The following is a 12,397-nucleotide window of genomic DNA, read 5'->3' as shown; positions in this document are numbered from 1 at the left end:
AACCTTAACTTTTCAGTTTGAGCTCCCTAATCTGTAAAATAGGGACAATATCACCCAGATAGCTGGTGTGGATTAGTGAATAAAGAGCTATTCTTGGGTCTAGAAGAGGGAGTTCAAGTTCTGCCGCTGAACACACTTAGCAGCTTGGCTTTGGGAAATTCATTTAATCTCTTAAACCCTGAGTGACTTTCTTAAGACTATAAGTAGAAGCTGTTTCAGAATCTACATCAGTGAAGGAGCTTCCATTCTAGTCATGCTCATAAGGAAATCCCCATCTAGGATTAAAACAAAACACCTTGCATTAACCTACCATCCCAGAGAGATGCTTTGAGGAAAGAGCTTTGAAATCTTTCTTTCTTTTTTTTTTTTTTTAAACCCTTACCTTTTGTTTCAGAATCAATAAAGGTTCCCAAAGCAGAATAGTGGTAAGGGCTGGGCAATTGGAGTTAAGCAATATGCTCCGGGTCACACACCTAGGAAGTATTTAAGGCCAGCTTTGAACCCAGAACCTCCCATCTTTAGGCCTGGCTCTCTCTCCACTGAGACTCCTAGTTGCCTCTGAGTTTTGAAATCTTAACATATGACCTAAATGGCAGTTATTATTTCTCCGTAGTCTCTGGAAGAGACGGCTGTAGTACCAGTAGAGAATTGGCCTCGATGTCAGGAAAATGTGGGTTCTCAGCCTGTGTCTGACACCAACTGGCTGTCTGGTCCTAGGCAAATCACTTGACCTTTTGATACCGTAGGCAACTTTCTAAGACTGAATTGCAGCAAAGATGCTAACCTAAATTGTAGAGGGAGTTTACTCATCTAGGAATTCTTGATATCAATGGAAGTACTAGTCCTAGTCTAAGTCATGGTCTATGGAACCTCTGATGAAAGTATCAAGCAGGGAACCTTTTCCTACCAACCATTTTTATCAGGGCCCTTTTCATGTCTTGATTCCTCAAACTATAGATAAAGGGGTTCAACATGGGGGTCACCACGGTGTACATCACCGTTGCTGCTGTATCTTTCTTTATTGAGTGAGTGGAAGAGGGGCTAAAATATACAGCAATAATGGTGCCATAGAAGAGGGAGACCACAGCGAGATGGGATCCACAAGTGGAAAAGGCTTTCCATTTTCCCTTCATGGAAGGAATTCTCAGGACAGCAGAGGCAATATGGATATAAGAGGCCAAGATGCAGATAAATGGGGTGATCATTACCAGTCCTCCCTCTGTAAAAATGACCATTTCATTGAGTGAGGGATCAGAACAGGAAAGCTTCATGAGAGGAGACACATCGCAGAAAAAGTGTGGGATGACATTATTGGTACAGAAGGTGAGACGAGCCATTAGGAGAGTGTGCAGTAGTGCATTTAGGTTAGCAATAATCCAAGATCCAGCAGTCAGAAGAGCGCAGAGATGATGGGTCATCTTTGTAGCATAGTGTAAAGGATGACATATAGCCACAAATCTGTCATAGGCCATCACAGCCAGAAGGAAATTGTCCATGTCAGCAAATACAAATACAAAGTACATTTGTGTCAGACAACCTCCAAAAGGTATAACCTTACTTCCTATTATATGATTTACTAACATCTTGGGAACTGTGGTTGAGGGGAAACAGATATCCACAAAGGCCAAATTGCTAAGGAAAAAGTACATGGGAACGTGGAGTTGAGAGTCTCCTGCAATGGCCAGGATGATGAGAAAGTTTCCTAGAACTGTAATCAAATACATATGTAGGAATAACACAAAGAGGAGTTGCTGATGCTCTGGATGACTAGAAAGACCCAGGAGAAGGAACTCCATGATGGTGGATTGGTTTCCTTTTTCCATATGTCTGATGTAGTTTCTAAATCCAAATTCAGATAAAATACAAATTTAGTAAACTGAAATTCATGAAGTCTCCATGAAGCTTCACATGAACAACACAGAAAAAGACAAATGATAATCCTTGCCCTCAAGGACCTCACAATCTAATGGAGCAGATAACATGCAAAAAAAATGCATGAAATTCTATATAATGGATAAATTGGAAATAATCAACTGATGGAAGGCAATAGAAGTAAGAGGGATTGGCAAAGGCTTATTTTAGGAAGTGAGAATTTAGCTGAGACTTAAAGGGAGCCAGAGAAGTCAATAGGCAGAGATGAGGAGAAATATTCCAAGAATAGGGAACAACCAATAAAAATGCCTGGAGTTGTCAGGTAACTTGTCTTGTTTGAGTAAGCACAAAAAGGCCAATGTCACTGTGGCAGAGTGTGAAGATCAAGGATGAAAAGGTAAGAGGAGCTAGGTTATGAAGAGCTCTGAATATTAATATTATATTTGATTTTGGAAGTGATGGGGAACCACTAGAATTTATTGAGTAGGAGGGTTCCATGGTGGAAGCTACACTTTAGGAAAGAATCACTGAATTGAGAATGAACTGAAGTGGAAACAGACTTATTGCAGGTGGATGACTCAGCAAACTATTGCAATAGTCTAGACCCATGATGGCGAACCTATGGCACACAGAGTGCACTCTGTGGGCACATGTGCCTTCCACTCCCTACCTCAACAGAGATCATTATTAGAAAGGCAAGGGGATTCAGGTGGTGCTGCTTTCTTCCCCCTCTCCACCATATGTGATGATATTTTTCCCCATCCCTGCCCCTCTGCCCAGCAGCCCAATGGAAGCACATTCCCAATGGAGGGGCAGGGAGAGCCCTGCACTCATGGGGGATGTGTAGAACATGGTCTCTGGGAGGCACGCCCCATCTCTAAAAGGTTTGCTGTCACTGGTCTAGACCAAAGGAGATAAGGGTCTATATCATGATATTTATAGTATCAGAGGAGAGAAGGTATATTTGAGAGATACTGCAGAAAAGAAGGGGGTTGATAGAAGTAGAATAAGGGAGGCAGTGGTCAGAAGCAAAGCAGGCTTTTGAGGAGGAAGAGGTTAAAAAGAGAGGGAGAGAAAAGGGTAGACAGGGTAAAAATAGGATGGAGAGGAATGTAGTTATATTTCATCTGAGGTTTAAAAAAAAAAGCAGAGCTAGCAATCATGAGGTCAGATAAAGCAAAAGTAAAAATAGATCTAATTAAAAGGTCCTAAAAACAGACCTAATTAAAAGAGATAATCAGGAAAGCTACATTTTGCTAAAAGGTACCATAGACAATGAACTAATATTCGTATTAATTCTTTTTTTTTTTTTTTACATTTTTAAACCCTTAACTTCTGTGTATTGGCTGCTAGGTAGAAGAGTGGTAAGGGTGGGCAATGGGGGTCAAGTGACTTGCCCAGGGTCACACAGCTGGGAAGTGTCTGAGGTCAGATTTGAACCTAGTTGTATTAACTCTTAAAGGAAAATTTAAATGAGTTACAAGAGAAAGTAGAGAGTAAAAGTATTCTAGTGGTGGGCCTCAACTTTCCCCTCTCAGAATTTGATAAATCTAAACATAAAATAAATAAGAAAAAAATTAAGGAGATGATTAGAATTTTAGAAAAGTTAGATATGATAGACCTCTGAAGAAAACTGAGTGAGAATAGAAAGGAATATATCTTTTTCTCAGCTAGATATGGCACCTTCATAAAAAATGACCATGTATTGAGGTATTGAGGTAAAACTTACAACCAAATGCAGAAAAGCAGATATACCAAATGCACCCTTTTCTGACCATAATGCAACAAAAATTATATTCAATAAAAGACCATTGAAAAATAGATTAAAAAATTAATTGGAAACTAAGTAATTAATTATAAGGAACAAGGTCAAAGAAAAGATCATAGAAATAATAATTTCATTAAAGAAAACAGCATGCCAAAATTTTTTTTTAGCTGCAGCCAAAATAGTACTTAAGGGAAATTTTTATTTTTAAACACATCAATCAAATAGAGAAAGGGCAGATCAGTGAATAGGTCATGCAACTAAAAAAAGATAGGAAAAAAAGAAAAATCCTCAAATAAATACCAAATTGGAAATCCTGAATATCAAAGGAGAGGTTAATAAAACTGAAGGTAAGAAAATCATTGAACTTATAAATAAAATGAGGAGCTAGTTTTATGAAAAATCCATTAAAATAGATGAACCATTGGTTAATTTTATTAAGCAAGAAGAAAATGAAATTATTAATATTAAAAAGTAAAAAAGTAAATTCATCCCAATGAAGATGAAATTAAAGCAATTCTTAGGAGCTATTCTGCTCAATTATATGCCAATAAATCTGAGAATCTAAGTGAAACAGATTAATATTTACAAATATATATTGTCCAGATTAACAGAAGAGGAAATAGATCCCCATCTTAGAAAAAGAAATTGAACAAGTCATCAATAAGTTTCCTAAGAAAAAATCCTCAGGACTAGATGAATTCACAAGTAAATTCAACCAAACATTTAAAGAACAATTAATTCCAATGCAACATAAACTATTTGGAAAATAGACAAAGAATAAATAAGTTCTATAAAATTCCTTCTATGACATAAATATGGCTGTGAAGTCTAAATCAAAAAGATTTAAAACAGAGAAAGAAAACTATAGATCTCTATCACTAATGAACATTGATGCAAAGATTTTAAATAAAATACTAGCAAGGTGATTATAGTAATATATCACAAGAACCATACACTATGACTAAATGAGATATATGTGAAGAATTAAGGGTTGGTTCAACTGATCATTGTTCATGGGTAGGCTGAGCCAATATGATAAAAAAAAGAATGATTCTACTTAATTTATATTCAATGTCATATCAATCAAATCACCAGAAATTATTTTATAGAGCTAAAAAAACTAACAAAATTCATCTGAAGAATAACAGATCAAGAACACAAGGGAATCAATGAACAAAATGTCAAGGAAAGTGGTTTAGCAGTACCAAAATATGTATTACAAAGTGGTAATCATCAGAACAATATAGTCCTGGCTAAGAAATAGAATGATGGATTAGTGAAATAGATTATGTATGTAATGCATAGTAGCAAATTATCATATTAACCTAGTGTTTGACAATCCCAAATATCTAAGCTTTTAGGACAAAAACTCAGTATTTGGCAAAAAATTCTGGGCAAACGAAAGCAGTTTGGGAGAAACTAGATATACACTAATATCTCACATCATATATTAAGATAAAATCAAAATGGATACATGATTTATATATAAAGTATAAAAGATTTACATATAAAGTGGTATCGTAAGCATATTTGGGGAGAATGGAAATTTTTACCAGTCAAATCTATGGATAGGGGGAAAATTTATGGCCAAATAAGAGACAGAGAGCATTGTGGGATGTAAAATATAAAATTTTGATTGCATTAAACAAAGAAGGTTTTGCACAGCTAAAACTAATGCAGCGAGGATTAGAACAAAAGAAAGAAACCAGAGGAAAATTTATAGTAAGCTTCTCTAATATTTATTTCTCAAAAATATAGAAAACGGAGTCAAATTTATCAGAATATGAATAATTCCCAAATTGATACATGTTCAAAGGATATGAACAGGCAGTTTTCAGAAAAAGAAATCACAGCTATATATAGTCACATAAAAATATTCTAAATCACTATTGATTAGGGAAATGCAAATTAAAATAACTCTTAGGTACTGCTTTATACCTATCAGATTGGATAATATGACAGAGAAGGAAAATGACAGATGCTAGAGGGGATATTGAAAAATAGGGACAGTGATACCCTGTTGGTGGAGTTGTGAACTAATCCAACTGTTTTGGAGAGTAATTTGAAACTATGCCTAAAGAACCATGTATATATACCCTTTGATCCATTAGTACCACTACAAAGTCTGTATTGCAAAGAGATTGAAGATAAGGGAAAAGTCATATATATACAAAAATATTTATATAAGTCCTTATACAGTGATTGAGAATTGGAAATTAAAGATATGTCCATCAATTGGGGAATGGCTGAACAACTCGTGTATATGATTGTAATGGAGTACTATCATGTTATAAGACTTAAGGAAGAATGCTTTCAGAAAAACCTGGAAAGACTTGTTTGAACTGATACAAAGTGAAGCAAACAGAATCCAATATTGTAGGATGATCAACTCTGCATTTCAGCTATTCTCTTCAATAAAGTGATTCATGAGAGTTCCAAAGGACTAATAATGAAAAATTCTGTTTACCTCCAGTGAAAGAACTGATGGAGTCTGAATGCAGATCAAAGCATACTTTAAAAAAAACACAACACTTTATTTTTCTTGGATTTTTTTTTGTCTGTATTTTTCTTTTGCAACAAGGATAATTTGAAAATGTGTTACATGACTATATATATAATTAATGTCAAATTGCCTGCCTTTTCAAGGAGCAGGATTTTATTTTCTGTGTGAAAAAAAAAATGGCATTCTCTTTATTCTGCCTACTTAAATTTCAGAACAAAATAAACATAAACAGCCCACAATACATAATATCCTATTCCTCAGATCAAGGAAGGGAGAACAGAAATCCTCTAAGCCCTGCCCTAATACACTGGAAAACAGAAGGGGAAAAAAAAGAAACACTGGAGCCAGGCAGAACAGAACCTCTACGACTACTGTGGGAAACTACAGAGGGTAGGATCTGATGCAGAGGTTTGTCTAATTCATCTCTTCCATGAAGGATGCATCTTCATTGCCTTCAAGTGGATTTATCTCATCAGGAACAGCAGCCCTGGGTTCTTCTGCTTTTACCTCATCTCATCAATGCCAAAATCTCACTTAATCATGAGGAAAATTCAATTCAAGTGAGTGTCTAGCCTCTAGAGCAGAGATCTACAATGTATGGCTCTTGAGTCATATCTGGCTCTTGTGAGGGCCAGATGCGGCTCTTTCTGCAGGAGCCATAAAGTCAATTTTTTTTCAGGCACTGTTACAGGAGCGCACTGTGAGCACTGTACGGCTCTCACGAAATTACATTTTTAAAAATGTGGTGTTTATGGCTCTCACGGCCAAAAAGGTTGCCAACCCCTGTTCTAGAGGCTCATTAATATGAGGATTTTATTATTGATATTTTAGGCCTCTGAATTCATTGATGTAGAAAATTCTTTCTACTGAATAGGACTGGCAACTTCTCTGTAATTTATAAGCTTAAAAAATTGTGATGGGCAATAAGAGGTTAGGCGACTTGCCTGACGTCACAGTCAGCATATATCAGGATGAGACTTGGACGCTGTTAGATCAGTTCTCCACCTATTATATGATTCTGTTTCTCATAAGAGATATGAGATATAGTTGATATTAGGTGGTTTTAGTAAAGCACAAGTTCTTAATATCAAAATGAGATAATTTCCCCTACCCCCAAAATGATCAACCTAGAGAAACTCATTGGGGAAAAAAATCTACCATTTATAATGATGAAAAATGTATCAAATACTTGGGCAGCAACACTACTGAAACATGCATATGGATTAAAGATAACTATAAAATTATTTTTATCATAAATAAAGCATTATTTAAACAATATGAGGGATGCTTCATGACCCTGATTAGGTTGAGCTAATGTAGTAAAAATATCAATACTATGCAAAATAGGTTTCATACTATATGAAATAAAATATGGCTTATTTCATAGAATCAGACAAATTAACATTGAGATTTAAATGAAAGGATAAGTAAGTAATCAAAGGGATCTGTATCAAAGGGAAAAAAGTAAAGAAGTCAGTACTGTCTTGGCTTGAAATCTGAGTACTATTAGACTTGAAATTATATTATAATGTATTAATTGTTGAAACATGTTTATGAACTTGATTCTTCAATTTAGTTTATAAAGTAATGGTATTGAATTCAAATACCCCATATTTATAACAAATCATATGCATTATATTATTGTCATGTTATATATTATATTATTATATGTAAAATAAAAATAAATATCAGCTTTCAAAAATTACATCTAATATACTGAATTAAAAGAATTGGATATATATTCTATATATAAATATGTATACATCACTGGTTAATTGAAATAGATTAGGTAATAGACAACTAGGATAAGAGTAATTAGAATGTCCCTATTTAACTTAATCAGTTTATTATGATTTAATGAATATTACTGATTACGTTAATTAATTAAGCAGAGTAGAATTAAGTTTGATTTAGTTAATATTGTTTAAATACGATTTACATAGGATGAAATGAATTACACTATGTCCTGAAGATTATACTATTTTTATTTGGTTGGGGGGATAGATTTATACTTAGTTAATATGGCCCAATATTAACTTGAAATAGCAAATATTATGGTGCTATTTAAAGGATAAAATATTAAAGAATAATAAAATTACAGAGACTAGAAATTTTATTTATAAATTCAATGGAGAAATTATTGGAGAGAATAAATGGTTTTGGTTCTCTTTATTTTTATTTATTTATTAAAAACCCTTACCTTCCATCTTAAAATCAGTACCGTGTATTGGTTCTAAGACAGAAGAGTGGTAAGGGCTAGGCAATGAGGGTTAAGTGACTTGCCCAGTCACACAGCTAGGAAGCATCTGAGGCTAGATTTGAACCCATGACCTCCCCAATTCGGGGACTAGCTCTCAATCCTCTGAGCCACCCAGCTGCCCCCTGGTTCTCTTTTTAAAAGATTTTTGCATACCACAAAAAAAAAAGAATCAAAAAAAATTTTAAGGAATTTAAAGAAAAATCATAATGGTAAGCATATGCTAAAATTTGCCACCCAAAATAAAGAATCAGAAAAGATATTATGAGAGTAATGCTCATTGCCTAATGGGTACAAGTAAAAAAATATGAATTGTTACCTTTCAATAATCACCTAAAATGGTCATATTTTTCAACAATTAAAGAAATTTAAATCGAAACCACATTGAAGTACTAGATTATGCCCAACAAATTGGCAAAGAGAGTGAAAAATTATAACAAAATAAGCACATTTTTACCCTGATGGCAAAACTGTTAATTGATGGAATTTACAATGAGGTACACTAATGCCAGTAATCAGTAATTCAGTAATTTCACTAATGGGACACCTCACTAAGCTTTTTATAAAGGAGGTTAAATAAAACCCAAACTTACAAAAAATTTATTTTTGTTTATTTTTATATTAAAAAAAACTAAAGACAATTCACATGTCCTCTAATATTGGAATGATGGAATATATTGTAGTATATCAGTTTGATCAAATATTACTTTTCCATAAGAGATTTTAAAAGATACATATTATGTGATGAAGAATGAAGAAAGCAACATAAAAACAGATGCAATTGTATGGGAAAAATAATAAAATTTGGGAAAAGTATGAAGAAGAAAAAGATATTAAATGGGAACATGGAAATAAGTAGGATTCCCTTGTTAAAGATACTATATATTTAAACAGAAAATAGGTTAGAATTTATTGTCGTATGGATAATTCAATTTATAAATTTGATTGCAGTTTCTGTTAATGTTTACTATTTATAATACAAAGTTTCTTTAAAATGAGTTCATACATTTGAATGCTTATGTTTGTCGATGAAAGTTAAAATAAAAAACATTTTAAAAAATGAAATTGAGGAGTCTTATGGAGAATTTGACAAAATTTCTCATATAACCTATCTTACTTGGAAGAATCTTATTGATTTCGCTGTCATGAAGAACACCAAACACTTCTTCCTTTCCTCTGCTGAATGGGACCAATTCCTAACTTGTTCCAGAAGAGTGACTCAGTGGGATCAGTGGGCGTTCTTATCATCAGTTTCCAGTGGAGGAGTAAGTGTTTGAGGGATCATGAGGTAAACGGAAGTAAAAAAACTACCTGATCCCTGGGACAAGACTCCCTCAGAGAGTCATTAAGAGCAAACATGAAATAATTGCCCCACCTTCGCCCTAACCCTGCTGGGACTAACACTTCAGTGGCAATGGAGTCACACCCAAATAGTTTAATTACTTTTTTACAGAGTTTTGGCTGTGTTGAGAATGATGAAATCTGAGTGAATTTCTGGGAGATTCAAACTGCTGGATTATTTAGCATCAGGCAAAAATAGGATTAAAATTCTACTAGGTTATAAAATAGCATAACAAAATGGCATTAAATAATATCTTATCCTCTATATTAATACATTCTAAGCATATCCATTATCTAACTGTAGACAGAATTAAAGAGAAATGGAATGAATTAAAATATTCATAACAGATTTTTTAAATAGCAAAAAAAAAAAAAAAAATTCCCTAGAAATAATTCCTACATCCTGTAATTCTCAAATTCCTGAGCTAGGTGGCACAGTGTGCCAGACTTGGAGTGAGAAAGACTTGACTTCAAGTATGGCCTCGTATACTTACTAGCTATATGACCCTGAGAAAGTCACTTACTCTCTTTTTGCCTCAGTTTTCCCATCTGCAAAATGAAGATAATAACAGCACCTACCTTCCAGGTTTGTTGTGGAGATCAAAAGAAATCAAAATTATAAAGCCCTTAGCACAATGCCTGGCACACAGTAAGTACTATATAAATGTTGGCTATTATTACTACTGTTAAAATAAATTGTGGTATGTCAGTTTAAAGAAATTTTATAAGAAAATTCTTATCATATGAAATTTAAACAGACACATAAAGCTAACACCAACCCAATGGGCTTGGAGGCTGTCTCTTTACCTCTATTCATGCCTCCAAACTCCTAGATTTCTGATAGACTTCTTTCCTATTTGGCTCACAGACTGATTATAAATAGACACTGGAAGAGACAGTCAATCTGGCACATTTCAAACCAATTTTAGTGTAAGCCCTTTTCTTTTAAAAATATTTTTAAAAATAGATTTAAAAACAATTTTTAATACACAAAAAAGGAACCCTTACCTTCTGCCTTAGTGTTACTTCTAAGGCAGAAGAGTGGCAAGAGCTAGGAAGTTGGGGTTAAGTAACTTGCCTAGGATCAAACAGTTAGAAAATAGCTGAGGTCAGATTTGAACCAAGGTTCTCCTAATTTCAGAAAATCCCCTGTGCCACCTAGCTACCCTTTAAACATTTTTTAATTTGAGTTACAAATTCTCTCCCTCCTTCCTACCTCCTTATTGAGAAGATAAGAAATTTCATATATGTTATATACGTGCAGTTATGCAAAACATATTTCTATATTAGCCATATTGTTAAAAAAAGAAAGAAAGAAAGAAAGAAAACAGACCAGAAAACAAACCCCAAGAGAAAAAACGTAAAAAAAAAATTATGTGCTGATCTGCATTCAGACTCCATCAGTTCTTTCTCTGGAGATGGATAGCATTTTTCATCATAAATCCTTTGGGATTGTCTTGAATTATTTTTGCTAAGAATAGTTAAGTCATTCATAGTTGATGATTATACAATATTGCTGTTACTGTGTACAATGGTCTCCTGGTTCCATTGACTTTACTTTGCATCAGTTCATGTAAATCTTTGTAGATTTTTCTGAAAGCATTTTGTTTGTCATTTATTATAGCATGAAAGTATTACATCAAAATCCAGGGCAACTGGGTGGCACAGTGGATATTGGGTCCAAAGTCAGGAAGACCCGAGTTTGAATCTGATCTCAGACATTTCCTAGCTATGTGGCCCTGGGAAAGTCACTTAACCCTGTTTGCCTCAATTCCCAAAACCTCAAATAATTTCAGTTTTTATATATCACTTGCTATTTCTATCTTTATTTAAAACTTGTATCCAATATAAGAATCTTAAAAACAACAACAACAACAACAAAACAAATCATGAGTGTCTAAATTGTAAAAATCTCTTCAGTATTTTAAAATTCTCAGACAGGGGCATCTAAGTGGCTCAGTGGATTGAGAGCCAGGCCTAGAAATGGGAAAACCTGGATTTAAATCTGGCCTAAAACACATGCTCTCTGTGTGACTCTGGGGAAGCCACTTAACCCTCTAAGGCCAACCCTTTACCACGCTTCTGTCTTCAAACCAATACACAGTATTGATACCAAGAGAAAAGGTAAGGGTTTAACAATTAAAACAAAATAATAAAATACTGCAAATTTGGGGAAATAATTTCACTTTCTTTATTAATAGAATGTTTTTATGCTTTCAAAAATGTTAAACGATTTTATTTTTTTAGAAAAATTTTGCATGGTTACATGATTTATGTTCTTACTTTCCCCTTTCACCCCCTAACTATCCCCCATAGAATAGAATTTTATATATAAAAATCCCTCCTCTAATTTTGAGATTTTTTATTACTATTCCATTTATTTATTTATTGCATGTTATTTATTTATTTATTTATTGCTACAATTACTAAAATATACTCAAAGTCTGAATTTCCATGTTAGATCTATTTGGCAAGCCAATAATTTATATATGTACATAGTTCTTAGAGAAAACAGTCTTATCCTTGAAATGATTAAAAATTTCTGGAGACTGTATATTAATTTATACTTAGTAATTAGTAAAAATTAGAGAAAGATCACCAGGCCTCCAAGCCTCCAACTAAAAATCTCCAAGCCTCGACACACTTCCTTGGGTCC

At 33.9% G+C, this 12,397-nt stretch overlaps 1 protein-coding gene across 1 annotated transcript; it reads right to left on the bottom strand.

Annotated features, from left to right (window-relative positions):
• Positions 1 to 884: 884 nt before the first annotated feature.
• On the bottom strand, positions 885 to 1,823 carry LOC123230968 (olfactory receptor 1F1). The gene has a single exon (XM_044657162.1). It carries the CDS (start codon positions 1,821 to 1,823, stop codon positions 885 to 887), a length of 939 nt encoding a protein of 312 aa, XP_044513097.1.
• Positions 1,824 to 12,397: the final 10,574 nt, after the last annotated feature.

Source organism: Gracilinanus agilis, chromosome 1, assembly GCF_016433145.1.
Source record: "Gracilinanus agilis isolate LMUSP501 chromosome 1, AgileGrace, whole genome shotgun sequence".
Classification (NCBI taxonomy): domain Eukaryota; kingdom Metazoa; phylum Chordata; class Mammalia; order Didelphimorphia; family Didelphidae; genus Gracilinanus; species Gracilinanus agilis.
Note: the sequence above shows the minus strand (reverse complement) of the source record. Positions and strands in the feature narration are given on the sequence as shown.